The following is a 25739-nucleotide window of genomic DNA, read 5'->3' on the forward strand; positions in this document are numbered from 1 at the left end:
GACGTCAAATGTATGTACAGGGTGCGTGATCTGCTCACTGCTGCCGCTTATGGCCAGATGACTGCACGCAGCCTAATTTCCTTCTCATTTGAAAGGCGACAGCGGCTGCCATTCTCAATAAAATGCTGGTAGCGACCGTTGGACACTTCTCCCATGATTGAGACCGCCACCGGAATGCCGCGACAGATTGCTCCACGACATTCCCAAAACCCTGATTTAAACGGAGACACCCCACAGACAGACGCCTGCAGTACGGAGGGACCTGGTTGTCCTTGTACATGAATCACAAAAGGTCTGCATGCCAGATACAGTTAGTAGTTAGGAAGACGAATGGAATGTTGGCCTTTCTTGCAAAAGGAATGGAGAATGAAAGAAGGGAAGTCTTGCTGCAACTGTACAGGAATTTGCTGAGACCACACCTAGAATATTGTGTAGTTTTGGTCACCTTCCTGAAGGAGGGACATATTTATTTAAGAAGCAATTTATCAAAGGTTCACTTGGCTGATTCCCGGGATGAGAGTTTGTCTCATTGGGAAAGGTTGAGCAGATTGGGATTATACTCATTGGAGTTTAGAAGAATTACAGATGACCTTATTGAAATGTAAGATTCTGAGGGGGCTTTACGGGGTAAATACTGAGATGATGTTACTCACGAGAATATCTAGAACAAAGGGGCCCAGATTGAAGGTAATGGGCCTCCCATTTAAGACAGCGGTGAGCAGAAATTTCTTCTCTGAGGATGGTTAGTGTTTGAAATTCTCTCCCCTTGCGAACAGTGGAGGCTAGGCCATTGATTAAATTCAGGCTGAGTTAGACAAATAATTGATTGACGATGGAGTTGGCAGTTATGGGGAGGAATTTCTTCTTTCATAAGGTCGGCACGGCGACGCAGTGGTTAGCACTTCTGCCTCACAGCGCCAGGGACCCGGGTTCGATTCCCACCTTGGGTGACTGTCTGTGTGGAGGTTGCACGTTCTCCCTGTGTCTAAGTTGGTTTCCTCTGGTTGCTCCGGTTTCCTCCAACTGTCCAACGATGTGCAGGTTAGGTGGATTGGACATGTTAAATTGCCCCTTAGGGTGAGGTTACAGGGTGGGGGATAGGGTCCAGGTAGGGGGTTCTTTCAAATGGTTGGTGCAGACTCGATGGGCCAAATGGCCTCTTTCTGTACTGTAGGTATTCTATGATTCTAAGGTCACAAGTTTTTGGAAGTCCTAACCCTGGAGGCAGTCATTGAATATGTTCAAGTCTTAAGATTAATGGATTTTTGAGCTCTAGAGGGGTCGAGCGTTATAGGGAACAGGAAAGAAGGTGGAGTTAAGGCCACAATAAGAGTGATAGTGAATGGTAAAGCAAGCCCAACAGGCTGAATAGTTTATTCCTGCTATTTATTATGGAATGAATTGACGTGAATTGATACTGATCTGTAGCAATTTATGTATCTATATCAGTTTTGTTTAGGATCAAGAATGATTTTAAATGAATGCATTTAAATGAAATGAAAATCGCTTATTGTCACAAGTAGGCTTCAATGAAGTTACTGTGAAAAGCCCCTAGTCGCCACATTCCGGCGCCTGTTCGGGGAGGCTGTTACGGGAATTGAACCGTGCTGCTGGCCTGCCTTGGTCTGCTTTCAAGGCCAGCGATTTAGCCCTGTGCTAAACAGCCCCTGTTTCTGTTTAACATTGGACTGGCACTAAAGGGACCATCACAATAGCTATAATTCTGTCTATGCAGTATTTTGGCTCATTAGTGTTCATATTAAGTTTTGGCCTGCAACCATGGAATATTGAAGATTACAAGAATCTTCAACGGGAAATGTAAAATATAATTTTCAGATTAGAAACATTACCTCTGCCAATAAACGCTCTCATCGTTTCTTTTGAATTTTCTTGTGCTTTGGTTTATTTCTCTCTTCAACTGCTGTTGTAGCAGATTTGTACTTCATTACTGAAGCTAATTGCTTTTATGTCTTGAATAGGGTGATAATCTCGTGTTCCTTTTATTCCTACATTGACAGGAGGGAATAAAAAACCCCAGCTGCCTGTATTGGCACATCAAGCATTCCCTAGTTCGGTGTAGAACGGCTGGATGCAGAGCAAATCCCCCTTTCACTGTGCCTGAGCAATGTACTGCAGGCTTCTCTTCACACGCTCTAATCACTAATTATTGCCCATTTCCCACATGAGCCAATCTTGTGGCCAATCAGCACCTGTTCAGATTGATGTTTGATGTTCTCTGGCATTTTTCGAAGAGCATCAGGGCCTTCCCCCAGGCTCCGGGCCGTAATCCTTAACGGCTGAAAACCGCCAGGCCAACCTGACACCCTCTCTGAGCCCCCGCCAGCCAACCAATGTTATCAATAAATTGACTGTTCATGTTTGTGAGACCGTGGCTGTGAAAATTGACCACATTTTTCTACGTAACACTAGTGACTCCACTTCAAAAAAAAATGTTGAGTTGGATGTGAAAAAACTTGACATGTCCTGGAAGCATGTTCTTTTATTGATAAGTAGGTTAGTCCAGCCTGGATGAAGCGTTTACTTGGGGTTTGCTTAGAATAAGAAAGTATATTCAAATATGTGATAAAATAATTCAACAGTGAAGAATACATTTTCCCAGAGCGACTGGCATTATCTTTATTCTTGGGAGCCATTGATGGAAGCGTAAGAAATTACCAATGGGTAAAATTTGACTTGTTAATCATTTATATTTATGAATTTTGTGGAACTTTACAGTCTATGCGTTTTTCATTCAATTTTATTCCCTCATTTTAGAATCAAAATTCAGCTATTTTTCCTCCCTTACAGAAAAGTTCAGGAAGCACCCACAACTCATAATGATCAGAAACCAGTGGTGTCAAAATCGGGCCGTAAAATTAAAGGAAGAGGCACGATGGTATGCATTTACTTTTATCTGCCTGTGACTCTTCCACCCTCTGATGCTTAACTCCTTCAAACAGTGGTAGTGCCTTACTCTTTGGGCTTTGGATTCTCCACCTTGATATCTCTAATTATAAAAAGGAATTAAGCTCATTTTGTGCTTGTTCAAAAGGCCCTTAAAGTCATCGCTGGCTGCAATATTGGAGTTGAAATGAATAATGCTTTCCCCCTTCAAGATTGCTAACCTTCATTGTATTCCAAATGATGTTTTTGCCATATAGAAATACAGGCACACTCAACTAGGACCCATGTATTTATTATTCCTAAACCTTTCAGAAAATATTGACCAGGGCTGATGGTTCTAAGTGTAGTTTGATGCTATGCCATCAGTGATTTCTGTTGAGTGGGTGTGTGCCTGGGCCTCTTTAATGGACAGCTGATTATCTTGTGCAGGAGGAGGCGCAAGCAGGTTATCTTTGGTCCGAGTTGGGTTCAAACCTGCAGTGGAAGGTTCAAATGGAGTTGGGTCCCTGTGACAGATTCTGTATTGCAGTAATTGAGCCAGGCAGTTCCAAGGGGCACTCGAGAACACTGGTGATGAGCTAGTCAGCCTGATGGCACCCAGTAGAGGTGACCCATTGCTAGAGGCTTGGCTCCAGGGAACCCTGTAAGTGAATGCTTGGGAGCATAGTAATCTGGAAAGCTGAGTGGATTTAGCCAGTTACATTTTAACACCGTCACAACAAATCCTATTGCCTTCCAAGCCTAATTTTTCTGGAACTAGATAATTGTGGTGTGTCCATCCATAGGGTGAAAGGACACACTCTATACCAGGCAAGTGGAAACTACTTCAGTAGAATTAACCATGAGATTCTTAAGTTTTTTTTTTTTTAGAAAACATTTTATTGAAGCATTTGTAATTTTCACAGTTTAACAAATTAACATTCTAAACAGCCTAGCGGCCCGACACATGCAACAACATTACAATAACATAACCAACTACCCTCCCACCCTAGCTCCTAACTACCCGTATATTAGATTCCCTGTCTCTCATTTTACACTGCCATACCTCTCATTTCCACCCCCCCCCATTTCTGCTGACGTTCAGTTTTCCTTTTTTAAAAAAAAAAAGTCGATGAACGGCTGCCACCTCCGAGCAAATCCCTGAATTGAACCTCTCAAGGCGAACTTAATCTTTCCCAGCCTGAGAAACCCTGCCATGTCGCTGACCCACACTCCTGACCTTGGAGGCTCCGAGTCCCTCCATCCCAGCAAAATCCGTGTCCGGGCCTCCACAGAGACAAAAGTCAATAAATTGGCTTCTCTTTCCCTCCCTCCTCCGGGCCCCGGATCCTCTGATTCCCCAAATATTGCCATTTGTTGACTCGGAGTCACCCTCTCTTCCAGGACCTCTGACATGACGTCCGCAAATCCCTGCCAGAACCCCTCCATTTCGGACATGCCCAGAACATGTGTACGTGGTTCTCTGGGTTACCCCCACGTCGCCCGCACCTAACCTCTACTTTCTCAAAAAACCTACTCATCAGGGCCACAGTCATATGAGCCCTATGAACCACCTTGAACTGGATCAGGCTAAGCCTGGCACACGACGAGGATGAATTGACTCTACTCAAGGCCTTTTCCCATAGTCCAACTTCTACCTCCCCTCCTAACTCCTCCTCCCACTTCCTCTTCACCTGCCCGATTGGGACCCCTTCCCACTCCATCAACTCCTTGCACATCTCCGAAACCCTCCCCTCCCCAACGCGTTTTTGACATCACCTTATCCTGTAGTCCCCTTAGGGGGAGGCGAGGAAAGCTTGGAACCTGCCTCTGGACAAAGTCCCACACCTGCAGGTACCGAAACCCGTTCCCACCCGGTAACTCAAACTCCTCCTCTAATGCCTCCAGGCTCGGGAAGGAGATTCTTAAGTTAATGGGTTCCTTTCCTATGTTTAATACCCAGTGTTAAAAAACATGGTTGTCTTTGGCGACCCTGCAGCACACTGAGCAAAAAGTGGGCAAAAAGGTCTTTGAGCTCAATCTTAAGTTTATGCTGCATTTAGCTGACCTCGGCTGGCTTGGTAAAAGAACAGTTGGAGGTGGGATTGACCTTAAAAGAGGGAAGATCAGCCAATATTCTTGTGTTGTCTATTGCCTCTCCGTACACATTGACCAAAGACGGAAACAGTATTGCCTCACCCCATGCAATGGAAATGCCTGCCAATTCTCATCTGGGCTTGCACGACTAAGTTAGTTTACGTGAGGTGTTGTAGCCTGCAGCCTGTAGGCTTTGAGTTCTTAAAATGAAAGAAAGGAAACTAGTTCCATTAGTCAAAGGGTCATTAACCAGGGGGCATAGATTTAAGGTAAGAGGTGGAAAGTTAAAAGGGGAATTGAGGAGAAACTTTCTCCCAGAGGGTGGTGGGAGTCTGGAACTTATTGCCTGAAAGGTGATTGAGTTAGAAACTCTCGTAAAATTTAACAAGCATTTAGATATTCTCTTGCGCTGCCGTAGCTTCCAAGGCTATGGACCAAGAGCTGGAAAATGGAATTAGTGTCGTCAGATCGTTGTTGACTGGCGTGGACTCAATGGGCTGAATGGCCTCCTTCTGTGGTGTAATCATCCATGAATCTATGAATTTTGCTGGAGATTTTTGTGTTCTGTAGTGTGGACCCAATGTGACGAGCAGGGTGACAGGTAGAGGAAATAAAGAGTGTTTGGGAGGGGGTGGGAATCAAATTCTAATGTCCACAATTATCCCACATAACAAGCAAAAAGGTTAATGAATGAAATTTATTTCATTTTTGCAACTTTTTTTCCTGGGTTAGCGCTATCGCACTCCTTCAAAATCTAGATCACACTCAGAATCAGAACTGGACGAGGAAAGCAGTGAAACGCCACCTCATTGGAAGGAAGAAATGCAGCGAGTTAGAACGTACCGTGCCGCCAGCTTAGAGAAATGGACTAAAGGAGACAAGTATGAACTCTATAAGATGAGAATTTAAAAATGTATATGGTTTTGCATATGTTCGAACATGTCGAGTGGATTTGTGTTTTTCGGGACCTATAGTTCAGAGTATTTTTCATTGTCATTGTTTCATAGAGAATCTGTCATGTGCATGCAGCATTCTGAAATAAAAACAAAGTGCTGGCTAAACTCAGCAAGTCCGCCAGCATCTGTGGCGAGAGAAACAATTGGAGTCCATATGACCCTTCTGGGGTTTTGTAGCAGGGTCGTATGGACTGAGGACGGCTGCCAGACCTGCTGAGTTTAACCTTCGTTTTATTTCAGATTTCCAACATCCGCTTTTATTGTAGTATTCAGCTTTTGCTACGGTGCACGTGCTTCGGTCATGCAACCTTTACGCATATTATTAACTTCAAAAACATTGATTAGCGACTGAACTAGGCAAAACACCAAGGGAATAGTGTAATATGGGGAATGGGCAGAAAAGTGAAGTTGAGTTGGTAGAACATCCATGATATTGAATGGTGGAGCAGGCCCAGTCGACCATATGCCAGCTCCTGGCCCTACTTCCTATATGTAAATAAGATAATCATTATATTTAATTGTGTGGTGTAGCACTGATGCCTCACCGCTCCAGGGTCCCAGGTTCAATCCCGGGCTTGGGCCACTGTCTGTGTGGAGTTTGCACTTTCTCCCCGTGTCTCTGTGGGTTTCCTGCAGGTGCTCCAGTTTCCTCCCACAGTCCAAAGATGTGCAGATAAGGTGGATTGGCCACGCTAAATTGCCCCTGAGTGTACAAAAGGTTAAACCGGATTACTGGGTTTCAGGGATAGGGTGGAAGCATGGCCTTCAGTAGGGTGCTCTTTCCAAGAGCTGGTGCAGACTCGATGGGCCGAATGGCCGCCTCCTGCACTGTAGATTCTATGATTCTAAATATAATTAAATCACACTATGAGTTTGTGGAATTACAAACTGCATTTGTCTGATTTATAAATTCAGAATAATTAAGTCCCATAAAAGACATTTCAAAATGTGTTGCACCTAGAATTGCAAAGTGCAGCTGAGGGAGAAGTTGCACACTTGCATTCTTGGTGACTAACCATTTATTGAGATTTTGTTGGGGAATGTTGCTTTAATTTATTCAATTATGGGATGGGGGCATCGCTGGCTAGACCAGCATTTATTGCCATCTCTCCATTGGGGAGGCAGTGGTGTAATGGTTAGTAACTGGATTAGTAATCCGGAGACCCACGGTCATGTCCCGGGGACCCGGGTTCAAATCCCACCAGTTTATTAAACTTGAATTTAACAAAAATCTGGAATTAATGAAACCATTGTCGATTGTTGTTAAAACATTAATGTCCTGTAGGGAAGGAAATCGGCCGTCCTTACATGGTGTGGCCTACATGTGACTCCAGACCCACAGCAATGTAGTTGACTTTTCAACTGCCCTCTGAAATGCACGCAGTTCAAGGGCAATTAGGGATGGACAATAAATGCTGGCTGAGCTAGCGACGGCCGCATCTCCTGAAAAATGTTTTTTGAATGCCCTGATAAGGTGGTGGTGAGTTGACTTCTTGAACCGTTACAGTTCCTGTGGTGTAGGAAGGAGTTACAGAATTTTGACCCAGCGAGGGTGAAGGAACAGCAAAATATTTCCAAATCTGGAAGCTGGTGGCATTCCTAAATTGTTCTGGACTAAGAATTAAGTGATAGGAGATGGAATTTAATCTTTACTGACTCTAGATCAATCCTGTACAGTTGAACTTTTCTTCCTCTGCAGGTTGAAGTCACAGTCACGTCGGTGGAGCGACAGATCTGCTTCACCATGGTCGCGGTCCTGGTCACATGATGGTTATTACTCAGACGACCGCAGCAGGAGGAAATCCAGCCGCTATAAAAGATCTAAAAAAGAAAGGAGGAAAATCAAAGCTAAGAAAAAATCCAGGAAGCTGAAGCATTCCAGGAGGCATAAAGTGCACAAACATAAGACAAAGGAGACCTCTGTGCCTTCAGACTCTGCGCGCTCACTAAGCTGCAAGACTAAGTCTTCTCTGGAGCATGAAAAGAAATCTCCTTCATCAACCTCTTCAAGAAACTCATCAGAAAGTGTGTGGTCTGAGACTTCTAGTCGTCAATCTTCTTCAGCCAGTACAGTTTCTCGATCCTATTCGAGATCAAAGTCTAGGTCTCGATCCAAAGGAAGATCCAGATCCAGGTCTAGATCGAGATCCAGGACCAGATCAAGATCTAGGTCCAGATCAAGATCTAGGTCCAGATCCAGGTATAGTTCAAGCTCCATCTCATCAAGAAGTAGATCCACGTCCAGATCTAGCTCAAAATCCAGGCACGAAAGGAGGCGAAGTACCAGGACCCATTTTGAAAATCAAAACCAAACCAAACTTGACACTTCAAGGGTAGCTGCCAAGGAAAATGACAAAAATGTAACACTCACTGCTCCAGTCGAAGCTGTTCCTCCAGTTCCTTTAAGTGAAAGTCCTCCACCTTCAAGATGGCGACCAGGCCAAAAACCATGGAAGCCCTCTTATGTTCGGATCCAGGAAGCCCAGGCAAAACTAAGTGAAAAAACACCTACATTGAGCAGTAGAGATTCAAAATGTTCAAAGGAGGATGACTTGTCCCCGTCTTCACGGAAACAGCACCGCAGTTCAGATACCAGAGAGCATTACAACTCTGACCGTGAAAGCGATCGAAGTTCAACCTCAGACTACCAGAAGAGTTCAAGGAGCAGAGGGTTTAGTTCCAGGTCAAGGAGTCTGTCATATTCCAGGTCAAGGAGCCGATCTAGTTCAAGGTCACGTTCACCAACTAAATCCCCCTATCACGAATCCTCCTCCTCCTCCAAGTCGTCCAGTCATTCACGTAAATCTGTAGAACCGTGTGTAGCCAGCAGCGAAGAGAAGTATGGCAAAGTTCAAAAAAATATTTCTGTTTCAGATAAACACAATGAAGATCAGCAAGCAACCTCTGCAGCCAACCATGCAAGCAAAGAATGTACCCCTGGAAAGAAAGATGAAAAGGAGCCCGATTTGTTGTCTTCACACTGTTCCAGTGAGAGTGACTCAGTTGAATATGAGAGAGAAAAGGGAAAAACTGAATCAAAAGGACAGAGTGTGTCAAACTCTCAGGCGGAATCTGTCAAAAAAAGCCACAGTAGCAAAAAAGCAGAGGGAAAATGTGAACGTTCCAGCAAAATTTCTACCAAGGAACATTCAATTGTAAAGCATATACCCTCCAATGATCGCGTACAGAGACCAAGGAAGAAATCTATAAGGAACAAATCCTCTGAAAGAAAATCCTCCTCTGGGTCTTACAGCAAAGATGAGGAAACTGCAAAGAAAGTTAACAAGAAAGCAAGGTTGAAATCTGAGACCGAATCTGAAACGGAACCGAGCAAAAGCAGTAAAGTGCAATCTGGGTCCACCTCCGAGGAGGGCGAAGTGGCACATAAACCAGATGGTGGTGAGACTGAAGAGAAGGCATTGAGTAGAAAACCAAATTCAAGACCCGATGCGTGCAGCGCCAAGTCTTCTGTATCGTCCAGCTCAGAAATGAGCAGCAGACAGCCATCAGCCAGAAGGTCCTCTATTGGCAGCAGCTCTTCCAGTTCGGTGAGGGGAAATGAGAAGAGGCGAAAGAAGAAGGTGAAACACAAACTTAAGAATAAGAAAAAGTCAAAGTCAAAGAGCATGAAGTTCAAAAAGAAAAGCGAGAAGAAAAAATCCAAAAAGGTTCCAAAAACAAAGGAGAAATTCCATTGGCAGCCTCCTCTGGAGTTTGGGGATGAAGAGGAAGAAGAGACAAAAACTGATGGGCCTGGCGAAAGCGATGTTAAATCCAAGGTCAGGAACACATTACCCAGTGTGAGACGGCATAATGCTGAAAACAGTGCAGTAAATTGTGCTGCTTCAGTGAAAGTCAGCCATCCAGGCAAAGAGAATGCAGAGCTGCATGAATCACCGACAAGTGCCTCGGGTCTCAAACGGGACGCGGAACCATCACCAAAACAGAAGAAGAGCGATTCGGCAAAGGCTGAAGCCACGGTAGCAAAAGCGGCAGGAGCGACCGATAAAGGCAAGCCCCCAAACCAAAATATTAGGAGCACCACCCCGGAGAAGTGCATTTCCGCCTCGGCAGTGCAAAACAGCAGCGAAAAAGAAGCACCTGTTTCTGAAGCTAGAGGTTCCAAAGGAGCAAAAAGCTCAGGAGTCAAGTCCGAAAGCGACACCTCAGCAGAGAAAGCGAGGCAGAATAAGAAAGAGACAAATGGCACTGAGGCTGTCCAAGCATCTGACATCAATGGGAACGCAACAGAAAGTAGTACGAGGGCAGACAATGAGGCAACGGACAGTAATAAATGGAAACCTCTAAAAGTAATGCCGAGTGTGCCAACAGCTAGCCCCGTAGTTAATACCGAGGTTAAAGTAGAGGCTACTGAATCCGATAACAAACCCCAGGGACTGAAAATAGAAATTAAAAGCAAAAATAAAGTCAAGCCAGGCTCTCTCTTTGACGAAGTTCGGCGCACAGCAAGGATGAACCAAAGGCAGAGAAACCAAGAAACCTCGAGTGAAGAAGACTCCCCGTCCAGAGATAGCAAAAGCCGTTCTCGAAGCCGGAGTTCCTCACGTGGCCATTACCGATCCAGTTCGAGAGGCAGGACGCATTCCCATACAAGATCCCGGTCATCCAGTAGATCAAGGAGTCGGTCAAGAAGCTACAGCTCTTCTTACAGGTAGGTACTATCTGTGCAGAGATTGGTCCAAAGGTTGTAATTTTTTATTTAAATTGGTCTTTAACTCGCAGTAAACTGAATATACCTTTACCTTTAATAGCATCTTCTCCCCTCTGCGGTGGTCCCTACCGCAAAGAAGCACATGGTATCTTAATTTCCCATAAGAAACCAGGATGTTTTGGAGAGATGTGGTAAAATTCTGTATGAATACAAGTCTTTTCATCTTCCTGTTGATCTTTGATCTGGCTTCATAATTTTGAGAACGTTTATTAGTTATTTCAAAAAGCTCCACACCCCAGCACATTTTCTGTTTCCTCTCCTCCCCCCCCCCCCCACTCGCTCACTCACGCGCGCGCACACACTCCCGTAAACACACACTCTCTCTTTCACACACACACACTCTCTTGCACTCTTTCACTCTCACTCACACACACACATTCTCTCTCACTCAAATACGCACACACGCTCTCTCTCTCTCACACTCGCTCTCACACTCTCATGCACACTCTCACGCATTTTCTCTCTCTCTCTCTCTCTCTCTCTCTCTCTCTCTCTCTCCCCCCGCTGTCTCTCTCCCCCGCTGTCTCTCTCCCCCGCTGTCTCTCTCCCCCGCTGTCTCTCTCCCCCGCTGTCTCTCTCCCCCGCTGTCTCTCTCCCCCGCTGTCTCTCTCTCTCCCCCGCTGTCTCTCTCTCTCCCCCGCTGTCTCTCTCTCTCCCCCGCTGTCTCTCTCTCTCCCCCGCTGTCTCTCTCTCTCCCCCGCTGTCTCTCTCTCTCCCCCGCTGTCTCTCTCTCTCCCCCGCTGTCTCTCTCTCTCCCCCGCTGTCTCTCTCTCTCCCCCGCTGTCTCTCTCTCTCCCCCGCTGTCTCTCTCTCTCCCCCGCTGTCTCTCTCTCTCCCCCGCTGTCTCTCTCTCTCCCCCGCTGTCTCTCTCTCTCCCCCGCTGTCTCTCTCTCTCCCCCGCTGTCTCTCTCTCTCCCCCGCTGTCTCTCTCTCTCCCCCGCTGTCTCTCTCTCTCCCCCGCTGTCTCTCTCTCTCCCCCGCTGTCTCTCTCTCTCCCCCGCTGTCTCTCTCTCTCCCCCGCTGTCTCTCTCTCCCCCGCTGTCTCTCTCTCTCCCCCGCTGTCTCTCTCTCTCCCCCGCTGTCTCTCTCTCTCCCCCGCTGTCTCTCTCTCTCCCCCGCTGTCTCTCTCTCTCCCCCGCTGTCTCTCTCTCTCCCCCGCTGTCTCTCTCTCTCCCCCGCTGTCTCTCTCTCTCCCCCGCTGTCTCTCTCTCTCCCCCGCTGTCTCTCTCTCTCCCCCGCTGTCTCTCTCTCTCCCCCGCTGTCTCTCTCTCTCCCCCGCTGTCTCTCTCTCTCCCCCGCTGTCTCTCTCTCTCCCCCGCTGTCTCTCTCTCTCCCCCGCTGTCTCTCTCTCTCCCCCGCTGTCTCTCTCTCTCCCCCGCTGTCTCTCTCTCTCCCCCGCTGTCTCTCACTCTCCCCCGCTGTCTCTCACTCTCCCCCGCTGTCTCTCTCTCTCCCCCGCTGTCTCTCTCTCTCCCCCGCTGTCTCTCTCTCTCCCCCGCTGTCTCTCTCTCTCCCCCGCTGTCTCTCTCTCTCCCCCGCTGTCTCTCTCTCTCCCCCGCTGTCTCTCTCTCTCCCCCGCTGTCTCTCTCTCTCCCCCGCTGTCTCTCTCTCTCCCCCGCTGTCTCTCTCTCTCCCCCGCTGTCTCTCTCTCTCCCCCGCTGTCTCTCTCTCTCCCCCGCTGTCTCTCTCTCTCCCCCGCTGTCTCTCTCTCTCCCCCGCTGTCTCTCTCTCTCCCCCGCTGTCTCTCTCTCTCCCCCGCTGTCTCTCTCTCTCCCCCGCTGTCTCTCTCTCTCCCCCGCTGTCTCTCTCTCTCCCCCGCTGTCTCTCTCTCTCCCCCGCTGTCTGTCTCTCTCTCCCCCGCTGTCTCTCTCTCTCCCCCGCTGTCTCTCTCTCTCCCCCGCTGTCTCTCTCTCTCCCCCGCTGTCTCTCTCTCTCCCCCGCTGTCTCTCTCTCTCCCCCGCTGTCTCTCTCTCTCCCCCGCTGTCTCTCTCTCTCCCCCGCTGTCTCTCTCTCTCCCCCGCTGTCTCTCTCTCTCCCCCGCTGTCTCTCTCTCTCCCCCGCTGTCTCTCTCTCTCCCCCGCTGTCTCTCTCTCTCCCCCGCTGTCTCTCTCTCTCCCCCGCTGTCTCTCTCTCTCCCCCGCTGTCTCTCTCTCTCCCCCGCTGTCTCTCTCTCTCCCCCGCTGTCTCTCTCTCTCCCCCGCTGTCTCTCTCTCTCCCCCGCTGTCTCTCTCTCTCCCCCGCTGTCTCTCTCTCTCCCCCGCTGTCTCTCTCTCTCCCCCGCTGTCTCTCTCTCTCCCCCGCTGTCTCTCTCTCTCCCCCGCTGTCTCTCTCTCTCCCCCGCTGTCTCTCTCTCTCCCCCGCTGTCTCTCTCTCTCCCCCGCTGTCTCTCTCTCTCCCCCGCTGTCTCTCTCTCTCCCCCGCTGTCTCTCTCTCTCCCCCGCTGTCTCTCTCTCTCCCCCGCTGTCTCTCTCTCTCCCCCGCTGTCTCTCTCTCTCCCCCGCTGTCTCTCTCACATTCACCCCTCTCCCTGGCCATTCCAGTGAAAGAAAGCCCAGATTCTCTGCTGTTCCTGATGACCCCAATTCTTGACAGCTGGTATCTTAACTATGCCATGCAGATTGCTCATTCACAGGCAACCACAGAATTCTGGCATCCTTCCTAGGGCAAAACATGTCCAATGTGCTGGCTTAATTTTTAAAATCTCCATGCTATTAAATATTGTTCTGCACAAACGTGAGCACTGTCATTTTGAGTTGCTCCAGAGGCACACCGTTGGATGCTAATGAGTCACTTACTTTCCTGGAGATGGGGGCCATCGCGATAATTTGCTCAACTATCTGCACCCCCACCGTAAACTACAGAAATTAAGAAAACGCTGGAGATACACGTCTAATCACCCAGCACCTCCAAGAGAAAGTGTTTGCATTTTGAGGGAGATTCTCTCATTTACTCCTGTTTGCAACCCCCCCCCCCCCCCCCCCCCCCCCCCAATAACTTCTGAAGCTGCTGGACTGACCTGTTGTGCATTTCAATCACTCTATTCTCTATCTCCACAGCAAATCCAGCATTGGTCTTCCATTTGACCCTTCATGTCTGCACTGGCTCAACAAATGAGCATCAAGACATTTTTGTATTTATTCATTTACGGGATGTGGGCGTCGCTGGTTAGGCCGGCATTTATTGCCCATCCCTAGTTGTCCTTCAGAAGGTGCTGGTGAGTTGCCTTCTTGAACTGCTGCAGCCCCTGAGGTGTAGGCATTTTTGTCTTATCGGGGGGGGTTCCAGGATTTTGACCCAGCGACAGTGAAGGAACGCCAATATATTTCCACATCGAGGTGGTGAGTGACTTGGAGGAGAACCTCTAGGTGGTGGGGTTGCCAGGTATCTGCTGCCCCTGCCCTTCTACATGGTGGTGGTAGTAAGTTTGGAACGTGCTGCCTAAGGAATATTGGTGAGTTACTGCAGTGCATCTTGTAGATGGTATACCCGGCTGTCGCTGTTCGTTGGTGGTGGAGGCATTGAATGTTTGAGGAAAGGGTAGCAATCAAGCGGGCTGCTTTGTCCTGGATAGTGACAAGCTTCATGAGTGTTGTTAGAACTGCACTCATCCAGGCAGTAGCCTGCTCTGCTGGCTGCAGTATTAGGATAGCAAGTCCAGTTCAGTTTCTGATTAATGGTAACCCCCAGGGTGTTGATAGGGGGGGATTCAGCGAATGTGATGTCATTGAATGTCATGGGGTGACTTGGTGCTATTCCTCTGTTTATTCCCCTGTACCCCTGCACATTGTTTCTATTCATGTAATCACCTAATGCCCCCTTGAAGACCTTAATTGAACCTGCCTTGACCATGCTTCCAAGGAGTGAATTTCAGACCCAAACCACTCGCTGAGTGAAAAATATTTTTGTCACATCACATTTGCTTCTTTTGTAAATTGCTATCAATTTGTACCCTCTTGTTCTTCATCCTAATGAACGGGAACAGTTTCACCTTTTCTTCTCTGTCCAGCTCCCTTGTGATTTTGACCATTTCTCAGATCGCCTCTTAGTCAGCTTCCCTCCAAGGAGAACTGTCGCCAACATGGCAGTGGGGGAACATTTTAGTGACAGTGACCACAGCACGGTACAGTTCAAGTTTGTTATGGACAGGGAAAAAGATGACCTGCAAAAGATAGCTTTGGATTGGGGCAAGGCAGATTTCACTAAAATAAGACCTGGTCTGACCGAAGTTGACTGGGAACAGCTTCCTGCAGAAAAATCCACAGCGGAGCAGTGGAGGGTATTCAAAAAGGAAATGGGGCGAGTACAGGTCCAACATGTTCCCTATAGGGGGAAATGCAGGGCAGTAAGTTCAGGGAACCCTTGAGGTCTAGGACAATCCAGTTCTGGATAAGGAGAAAGAGAAGACTATGGGTGATTCCTGATTCCTTTTTGTTATTTGTTTGTTAACAAGCGGGCTAATGTTTGGGGGTTTGGTGGGAGGATGGGATTGTTGTTATTGATATGGGGATTGACATTACATTCGTTACTGATTATTGTTTATTGTTGGTGGGTGTAAATTTGGGAGAAAATGTGAAAAAGGAGAATAAAAGTTTTTTTTTCTTAAAAGGAGGAAGAGAAGGGCTTTTATCAAGTTAAAAGGGTGAAATACAGCTGCAACCCGGGAGGAATTTAGGAAGTGCAGGAGGAAACTTAAGAAAGCAGTTAGAAGAGCAAAAAGGGGGCATGAAAAAGGACTTGCAAATAAGATTAGGGATAACCCTAAGATATTCTATTCATTAAGGAGAGAAGGTTAACCCAGGAAAGTGTAGGGTCCATAAGAGACCAAGGGGGTAAGCTGTGTGTGAATCCGCAGGAATTTGCTAGGCTGTTAAATTCATACTTCTCATTGGTCTTCACTCGCGAGAAGGAGGACATGGATACAGAATTTAGGAAATGGGACTGTGAGGACCTTGGGCAGTTTGACATAGGAAGTAAGGAAGTATTGGAGGCTTTGACAGGCTTACAAATTCCCAGGCCTGGATGAATTGCATCCCAGGCTGCTGTGGGAAGCGAGGGATTCCATCACCGGTTTTTAATTCCTCCCTGGCCATGAGGGAATTGCCAGAGGACCGGAGAACAGCTCATGATCCACTTTTCTAGGAGGATAATAGAGATAAACCAGGGAATTACAGCTCGGTGAATCTCACGTCAGTGGTGTGGAAACTATTGGAGGAAGTTCTGAAGGAGAGACATGGGTTGATGAGGGATAGTCAGAGGGCGGTCATGCCTACCAAATTTGATGGAATGTTTTGATAAAGTGACCGAGTGTGTGGATGAAGGAAGGGCAGTTGGTGTAGCTTATATGGATTTTAGCAAAGCCTTTGACAAGGTCCCACATGGGAGACTGATTGAGAAGGTTGAAACATATGGAAGTCAAGGAATCTTGCCGAGATTGATCCGAAACTAGCTTAGTAATAGGACTCAAAGGATGGTTGTAGAAGGCTGTTTGAGTAACCGGAGGCCGGTGTCCAGCGGCGTATCAGACGGTTCAGTGCTGGGTCCCTTATTGTTCTATATATTGTGACGAATGGAGAAGTTTAGGAATATTGGATTCTAAACATTTGGCCATTTAAGGGTCGGAAGCCTGGGGTTAAGAGTGTGTTTGACTGCAGTGGTCATGTTTTTAAAAATCCTGTTTTGCCAGGCTTGGGAGCTTTTAGGAGCCAAATGGTGAAATTGACCAGAAGGATGGGTTTTTCAGGCTGGGCTAATGCATTATGGTTTGACTCCCTGAGGAAGTCCCTAAGGAGCTGATGTGCTTTCTGCCTAAAGAGTTAATTTGTTTTTCAGCTTGGGGAGAAGATGTCATTGCTGGGTGGAGCTAAGGGATTCAGAGACATTTTGAGAAAGCTTTGGAGAGGAATTAAAGTCTGATCTGTCTGACACTGAGTTCACAATTCTCTCCCAGTAGGTTAGTAAAAAAATGAGTAATGATATTTAAAGCAGAACAGTCTTGTCTGAGGACAAGGAAGAAGCTGAAACAACCCAGTTGAAACAGCTTTTTGAAGACATCTAGCCAGATCTGCAGGGGTTCTAACAGGAGCCCAGATCTGATCTGTAAATCAAGTATTACTCTGTTATGCTGGGTTTAAGCTGGATTGAGCTGTATGTTTCTTTTCTAGTTGTTTAATGGGGAATTGAGTAGTCGTGTTTAAGGGGTAATTCTAAGCTGTTCATTTTGAGTGTGTCGTTAAAAAGTAAATATTGTATTCATAAAAAAGTTTTGTTTTAAATATACCAAATCCTTATTTCTTCGTGCCACCACTCCTGGAGCGATTCATTCTTTCTGCACAGTCTTACAAAATAAATTAAAATATTGGGGATTTGGCCCAATATCCTAGCCACTATTGGAGTCTGGTCTGGGATCGTAATAATATAAATGATATTGATGAGAACATGGGGGAATTGATAAGTAAGTTTGCAGACACCCAAGAAGGCGGAGGGATGACTTAATTGAGGTGCACAAAATTATGAGGGGAAAAGACAGGGTGGACAGAATAAAATTGTTTCCCTTAGTGGAGAATTCTAGAACCAGGGGGCATAGATTCAAGACAGGTGGCAGAAGGTGTAGAGGGAACATGAGAAAGAACCTTTTTGCGCAGAGGGTAGTGGGAATTTGCTGCCTGAGTTGGTGGTGGAGGAAGAGACCCTAAACTCTTTTAAAAAGTACCTGGATCTGCACCATAAGTGCTCTAAGGTATAGGGCTACGATCCGGATGCATAAAGGTGGGATCAGAAAGAGCACCTGGGGCCGTACGGTGGCACAGTGGTTAGCACTGCTGCCTCACAGTGCCGAGGTCCCAGGTTCGATCCCGGCCTTGGGTCATTGTCCGTGTGGAGTTTGCACATTCTCCCCGTGTTTGCGTGGGTTTCGCCCCCACAACCCAGGGTAGTGTAGATGTACAGGATAGGTGAATTGGCTGCGTTAATTACTCCTTAATTGTAAAAAATTAATTGGGTACTCTTTATTTAAAAAAAAATTTTTTTTAATTTTTTTAAAGAAAGGGCACCTGGATTTCCTCGGTCTGACATCAACAAGATGGGCTGAATGGCCACCTTCTGTGCTGTAACCTTTCTATGATTTTGTTTTATTGGTAGGGCGGTTAACAGTGAAGAAGTGGGTCATAGTTTATGAGTTGGTCAGATAGGCAGAACAGAGGCAGATGGTATTTAACCCTGAGAAAAGTGAGGTGATGCACTTTGGAAGAAGAAACAAGACAAGGGAGTAGCTAATGAATGGCAGGACACTAGGAAGCTCAGAGATGGAACTTGGGGTACTTGTTCACAGATCCCTGAAGGCAGCAGAGCAGGAGAATAGGGTAGTTAAGGGGCAGCTGGGTAGCACAAGTGATTAGCACTGTGGCTTCACAGCACCAGGGTCCCAGGTTCGATTCCCTGCTGGGTCACTGTGCAGAGTCTGCACGTTCTCCCCGTGTCTGCGTAGGTTTCCTCCGGGTGCTCCGGTTTCCTCCCACAGTCCAAAGGTGTGCAGGCTAGGTGGATTGGCCATGATAAATTGCCCTTAATGACCAAAAAAGGTTAGGAGTGGTTATTGGGTAACAGGGATAGGGTGGAAGTGAGGGCTTAAGTGGGTCGGTGCAGACCCGATGGGCCGAATGGCCTCCTTCTGCACTGTATGTTCTATGTCCTATGTTCTGTTAAGTGGGGTGCTCTTTCCAAGAGCCGGTGCAGACACGATGTGCTGAATGGCCTCCTTCTGCACTGTAAATTCTATGATTAAGGCATATGGGCACTTGCCTTCATCAGTCATGGCATAGAATATAAGAGCAAGGAGGTTATGTTGGAGCTGTACAGAACGTTAGCCATGCCACAGCTGGAGTACTGTGTGCAGTTCTGGTCACCTCACTATAGGAAGGAGTTGATTGCCTTGGAGGGGATACAGGATGTTGCCTGGGATGGAGCATCTGAGCTATAACGAGAGACTGGATAGGCTTGGATTGTTTTCTTTAGAGCAGAGAAGGCTGAGGGGATATGATTGAAGTGTGTAAGATTATGAGGGGTTTGGACAGGGTAAGCAGCTGTTCCCCTTGGTTGAGGGGTTAATCACAAGGGGAATAGTTTTAGGGTGAGTAGATCTGAAAAAATATTATTTCACTCAGAGGGTGATGAGAATCTGGGATGCATGGCCCGGGAAGGTAGTTGAGGCTGGAATCCTTACAACCATCAAAAAGCGCTTGGGTGAGCACTGCTGCTTCACGACGCCGAGGACCCGGGTTCGATCCTGTCCCCGGGTCACTGTCTGTGTGGAGTTTGCATATTCTCCCTGTGTTTGTGTGGGTCTCACCCCCACAACCCTGTGCAGAGTAGGTGGATTGGTCACGTTAAATTGTCCTTTAATCGAAAGAATAAGATTTACTTTTGTTTTTGAAAGCACTTGGATGAGGACTTGAAACCCCATCACATTCAAGGATAATGGGACAAGTGCTGGTAAGTGGGATTAGTGTGAGATTAGGAGTAGTTATTGTCAGTGCAAACTCGATGGGCCAAATGGCCTTTTCTGCACTGCACGACTCTATGACTCTCCAATCTATCCTCTCAACCGAAGTTTCCAATCCCTGGAAGCATTCTTGTAAACCTCTTCTGCATTCTGTCCAATGTGTTCACATCCTGTCGCGTGGCACCCAGAACCATACACAGTATTCCAGTTGACGTCTAACAAGTGTCTTGTGTAAATTCAGCATTACCTCCTTGCTCCTGTACTCTATGCCCCTATCAATAAAGCCCAGGATGCTATATGCTTCATTAACTTCTATCTCCACCTGTCTATGCATACCCAGGTCCATAGAATCCCTACAGTGCAGGAGGACGTTCAGCCCATCGAGACTGCACCAACCCTCCGAAGGCTCACCTAACCGAGGCCCACTACCTTGCTGAATCCCCATAACCCCACCCAACCTTTTAGACACTAAGGGGCAATTTAGCATGGCTAATCCGCCTAACCTGTGTCTCTTTGGACTGAGTGAGGAAACCGGAGAACCCGGAGGAAACATATGCAGACACGGGGAGAATGTGCAAACTCCACGCAGACAGTCATCCAAGGCCGGAATTGAACCCAGGACCTTGGAGCTGTGAGGCAGCAGTGCTAATACTGTGCCACCTCACCACCCTTGAAATACACCTTCTTACCGTTTGCCAGTCTGAGTAGCTAATCTTAACGCATACTCTGTTTCTTATTTAGTCGTCACCTTGCTGTCCATTTTAGTACTTGTCACCTGACTAACCCTAACCTTAATCATGCTGTTAATGTTGATATCCTTTTTGCTTTTCTGTGCAGAGTCCCTTCTATCAGGATGAATTTAGTCATAGAATAGTCGGCGGCACGATCGCACAGTGGTTATCACTGCTGCCTCACAGCGCCAGGGACCTGGGTTCAATTCCAGTCTCGGGTGACTTTGTGTGGAGTTTGCACTTTCTCCCAGTGTCTGCGTGGGTTTCCTCCGGGCATTGGTTTCCTCCCACAGTCCAAAGATGTGCAGCTTAGGTGGATTGGCCATGATAAACTGCCCCTGAGTGTCCAAAAGATGTGTAGGTTAGGTGGAGTTACAGTGCTGGGCAGTGCAGTGGGCTTAGGAAGGCTATTTTTTAGAGGGTAGGTGCAATTCAATGTGTCGAACGTCCTCCTGCGCTGTAGGAATTCTGTGAATTGTTACAGCACAGATTGGGACCATTCGACCCATTAAGTCTCTGTTGGCTTTCCGAAGAAGCAGTTCACCGTTACTCCACCTTTTTCCTGCAGTGCTACACATTCTTCCTCTTTGGGTTCTGCTGAACTGGAGTTTCTTCAGCACTTTCTGTTTTTACTTAACATTGCTTCCTGCGTTTAATCAGTGCCCCTTTTAATAAAAGCTAGGATGCCGTATGTTTTATCACCATCTGTCCTGCTGCCTTCCATGATTTATACACGTGTACTTCAACCCAGGTCCCTCGACTCCTGCAGTCCCTTTGGAATTGTAGCCTTTGTTTTATATCCCCACTGCCTTCTTCCGACCAAAATTAATCTCTCAATGTTTCCCTGCATTAAATTTCATCTGCCAAAAGTCCACTTGTTCCACCAACCTGTCCATATCCTTTTGAAGTTCCATACTGCCCTCATGGTTCCGAATACTGCGAAGTTTTTTGTCACCTGCACATTTTGAAGTTGTGCCCAGTGATCCAGATCATTAATATATATCAGGAAGAGCAAAGGCCCCAACACCACCGGGGGCTCCATTTCTTCCTGTCTGAAAAACGTGCATTAGCTTCTGCTCTCTTTACTATCACTCAGCCAACTTGGTATCCAGGTTGCTCGTGTCCCTTTTATTTCTGGAGCTATAACTTTTCTCTCACCTGTTGGGCAGCAATTTAACAACTGTATTTTGCAGGCCCATGTACACTACATCAACAGTATTACCCTCATCCACCTTCTCTGTTACCTCTTTTTTTTTTTTTAAAAACTCCAGCAATTTAGTTAACAAATTTGTGTTGGCTTTCATGAACCCATAATTCCTCAAATTGTTTCCTCTGCCAAAGTAAGACTGACTGGCCTGTGTTTGCTGGGCTTATCTTTGCACCCTTTTTTTTTTTTTTTTGGAACAGCCTGGAATTCCCCAGTTCCCTGGCACCACCCCACAGTCTAAGGAAGACTGGAGAATTATGGCCAATTTCCCCTCTCACTTCCCTCGGTATTCTTAGATGCATCTCACCTGGTCCTGGTGCCTTATCAACCTTTAAGTGCACACAGTCTATCCACTGTCAGCACCTTGGGCTGTAACTTGTGGGCTCCCCAGCGTCAGATATGGGGGGTACCCCAAAGATGTGCTGAGGATTGTGTCTCGGAACTTTTCAAACAAGCATTTGCACTTCCAACTGTCCAGGAGCACAAACTTCTTCTTGAAAATTGTGCTGTGAGCCATCCAGCAAAATGATTGGTTCCGCCAGGGCTATGCAAATAGTTACTCAGAAAAAGTTAGAAGAAATAAAACCCCTTCTAACTTCTGCGCAAGTGTTTTAAATGCCCAGACCAATCCCCTCACAGGATTCCCTGCACCCTCGACTAACCAACCCTCCCACCCCCCCCCTCCCCCAGCAGTATTTATCCCCCGAACCAAACCTCCGACCCAACAAGGTCCCCGACACGGCTGGACCCCCAACTCTGCTGCAAACCCCTGCCACAACCTGGCTAGAACCCAACCCGGTTAGACCCCCCCCCCCCCTCCCCTCCCGGATGTTCCTTGATATTGGATTTCAGTTCCTGGCCTACTACCAGCAGCTAGCGGGCTTGACAATTTCCACTTTCCAGAAAGTATTTTTGATGCCCACTATCCCACGTGAGGAAAGCAGCGTTGAATGACCTAATAACATACCTCAAACCCTCCAGACATTGCACACTACCCCATTGACACCCACGCCTTGCAATCTGTCCCAAAAGTTTGCACAGTCTTGGCCACTTGGAGAAACTCGAGAGTTCTTTGGATCCTCGCTGTCTTCAGGGGATGTCCCGGAGGACTGGAGAATAGCCAATGTTGTTCCTCTGTTTAAGAAGGGTAGCAAGGATAATCCCGGGAACTACAGGCCGGTGAGCCTTACGTCAGTGGTAGGGAAATTACTGGAGAGAATTCTTCGAGACAGGACCTACTCCCATTTGGAAGCAAATGGACGTATTAGTGAGAGGCAGCATGGTTTTGTGAAGGGGAGGTTGTGTCTCACTAACTTGATCAAGTTTTTCGAGGAGGTCACAAAGATGATTGATCCAGGTAGGGCAGTGGATGTTGTCTATATGGACTTCAGTAAGGCCTTTGACAAGGTCCCTCATGGTAGACTAGTACAAAAGGTGAAGTAACACGGGATCAGGGGTGAACTGGCAAGGTGGATACAGAACTGGCTAGGCCATAGAAGGCAGAGGGTAGCAATGGAGGGATGCTTTTCTAATTGGAGGGCTGTGACCAGTGGTGTTCCACAGGGATCAGTGCTGGGACCTTTGCTCTTTGTAGTATATATAAATGATTTGGAGGAAAATGTAACTGGTCTGATTAGTAAGTTTGCAGACGACACAAAGGTTGGTGGAATTGCGGATAGCGATGAGGACTGTCTGAGGATACAGCAGGATTTAGATTGTCTGGAGACTTGGGCGGAGAGATGGCAGATGGAGTTTAATCCGGACAAATGTGAGGTAATGCATTTTGGAAGGTCTAATACAGGTAGGGAATATACAGTGAATGGTAGAACCCTCAAGAGTATTGAAAGTCAAAGAGATCTAGGAGTACAGGTCCACAGGTCATTGAAAGGGGCAACACAGGTGGAGAAGGTAGTCAAGAAGGCATACGGCATGCTTGCCTTCATTGGCCGGGGCATTGAGTATAAGAATTGGCAAGTCATGTTGCAGCTGTATAGAACCTTAGTTAGGCCACACTTGGAGTATAGTGTTCAATTCTGGTCGCCACACTACCAGAAGGATGTGGAGGCTTTAGAGAGGGTGCAGAAGAGATTTACCAGAATGTTGCCTGGTATGGAGGGCATAAGCTATGAGGAGCGGTTGAATAAACTCGGTTTGTTCTCACTGGAACGAAGGAGGTTGAGGGGCGACCTGATAGAGGTATACAAAATTATGAGGGGCATAGACAGAGTGGATAGTCAGAGGCTTTTCCCCAGGGTAGAGGGGTCAATTACTAGGGGGCATAGGTTTAAGGTGAGAGGGGCAAGGTTTAGAGTAGATGTACGAGGCAAGTTTTTTACGCAGAGGATAGTGCGTACCTGGAACTCGCTACCGGAGGAGGTAGTGGAAGCAGGGACGATACTGACATTTAAGGGGCATCTTGACAAATATATGAATAGGATGGGAATAGAAGGATACGGACCCAGGAAGTGTAGAAGATTGTAGTTTAGTCGGGCAGTACGGTCGGCACGGGCTTGGAGGGCCGAAGGGCCTGTTCCTGTGCTGTACATTTCTTTGTTCTTTGTTGTTCTCCCAGTGCCATCCCTCAGCCAACATTGCCAAAACAGATTGCTGTTTTTAGAGCATATTGCTATCGACACATTTGGCTTCCAAACAATTAATCTTTGTTTCTGACGCACTCAGAGTCTCCTGAGGATGTAAAATGTGCTGAGTAAATGCTCCTTTCTCTCTTTTCTCCTTCCCTTTTATCTCCTTTTTCCTCATCAGCATCACTCTTCATCGATTTAGGATTGAGACAGCTCTTTGTGATTTGTAGAAATGTACATCTCCTATTGCTGTGTACGTTTTATTTTCCCTTCACACAGGGGTAAGCGGTTTTGTTGTCAAATATGCAGAATTATAAAACCTAAACTTGCTGATAACGTTCCCGGTCATGTTATTTGAAGCCATTCATGCATTACTGTGATTAATTTCAGGTCACGGAGTTACAGCAGAAGTCGAAGCCGGCGTAGGCACAGCAGAGGTCACTCAAGTCATAGCAGCTCTTACAGAAGCTATAGAAGCCATAGGTAACCTCATTTTAAATTACCCTTATTGATGATGACGAATTTTAATTTACCCACAGTCATAAGTGCTCTGGTACACTTGACAGAAATGAATGGTGATTTGAAAATTGTACTTTATAACCTATATTTTGAGTATGAATCCTTAGGATTAATTCTGAATCTATATCATGCCCTAGTCGTTGGCATGATGCACACATAGGACAGAAGGGGTGATCCTGGATAAGATAAGACCACCTTCCAGAGTATTGTGTTCAGTGTCGGGCTCTGCAGTTCATCACAGATATGTCTGCCTTGGGGAGGGTGGAACGCAGATTTGGCAGAATGATACCAGGGCTTAGAGGGTGTAAGTCATAAAGCCAAACTCTATCATTATGGCTTGTATTCTCTTCGGTATTGGAGTTTGGAGGGTGATCTGATTGAAGTGTTTAAAATGTTAAAAGGATTCGATAAGGTAGCTTCCGAGAAGGTATTTCCTCTGGGGAAGCATCGGTACTCAGCGGAAACAGTAGCAGAACTCTGGATTCTCTTCCCCCTTAAAGGTGTTGGATCCGGAACAAATAGAACTTTCAAGACTATGCGACAGTTTTTCGGTGATTGCTTCAGGGATAAGGAGCTATGGTGGGTAAAGATTGTTCTATCTCGAGTTCAGAAGAATGAGGGGAGACCTCATAGAGACTTACAAAATTCTAACAGGACTAGACAGGGTAGATGCAGGGAAGATGTTATCAATGATGGGTGTGTCCAGAACCAGGGTCACCGTCTGAGGATTCAGAGTAAACCATTTCGGACAGAGATGAGAAGACATTTCTTCACACAAAGAGTGGTGAGCCTGTGGAATTCATTATCACAGGAAATAGTTGATGCTAAAACACTGAATATATTCAAGAGGCGGCTAGATTTCACACTTGGGGCGAATGGGATCAAATACTCTGGGGAGAAAGCAGGATTGGGTTATTGATTTGGATGATCAGCCATGATCGTGATTAATGGCAGAGAAGGCTCGAAGGGCCAAAAGGCCTCCTCCTGTTCCTATCTTCTGTATACCTATGTATGGAGCCATGATCTAAATGAATGTATTAATAGACTCGAGATCCCGAATAGCTGCATCCTGTTCTTAAGTTCTTTGCAAAAGAGCCGTTGCCGATGAGGGCAATGAGACTGAGCTCTGATGTAGGGGAGAATTGGAAAGAGTAGCTAAATATGCCGGAAATTTCCGTCTTGAAAAGAGATGTTCGGGAGAGAATAATTTAACAAAGAACAAAAGAACAAGGAAATGTACAGCACAGGAACAGGCCCTTCGGCCCTCCAAGCCCGTGCCGACCATGCTGCCCGACTAAACTACAATTTTCTACGCTTCCTGGGTCCGTATCCCTCTATTCCCATCCTATTCATGTATTTGTCAAGATGCCCCTTAAATGTCACTATCGTCCCTGCTTCCACCACCTCCTCCGGTAGCGAGTTCCAGGCACCCACTACCCTCTGCGTAAAAAAACCTGCCTCGTACATCTACTCTAAACCTTGCCCCTCTCACCTTAAATCTATGCCCCCTAGTAATTGACCCCTCTACCCCGGGG

General features: G+C 46.9%; 1 protein-coding gene across 9 annotated transcripts in view; it reads left to right on the forward strand.

Annotated features, from left to right (window-relative positions):
• nktr (natural killer cell triggering receptor) overlaps positions 1-25739 on the forward strand; it is a 306045-nt gene that overhangs the window by 193004 nt on the left and 87302 nt on the right. For all 9 annotated transcript variants that reach the window (XM_072508090.1, XM_072508092.1, XM_072508093.1 and 6 more), the window contains 4 exons: positions 2809-2896; positions 5713-5861; positions 7636-10608; positions 24076-24168. In XM_072508090.1, coding sequence (XP_072364191.1) covers positions 2809-2896; positions 5713-5861; positions 7636-10608; positions 24076-24168 — 3303 coding nt within the window. The remainder of the gene's footprint in view (positions 1-2808; positions 2897-5712; positions 5862-7635; positions 10609-24075; positions 24169-25739) is intronic.

Source organism: Scyliorhinus torazame, chromosome 6 (assembly GCF_047496885.1).
Source record: "Scyliorhinus torazame isolate Kashiwa2021f chromosome 6, sScyTor2.1, whole genome shotgun sequence".
Classification (NCBI taxonomy): Eukaryota; Metazoa; Chordata; class Chondrichthyes; order Carcharhiniformes; family Scyliorhinidae; genus Scyliorhinus; species Scyliorhinus torazame.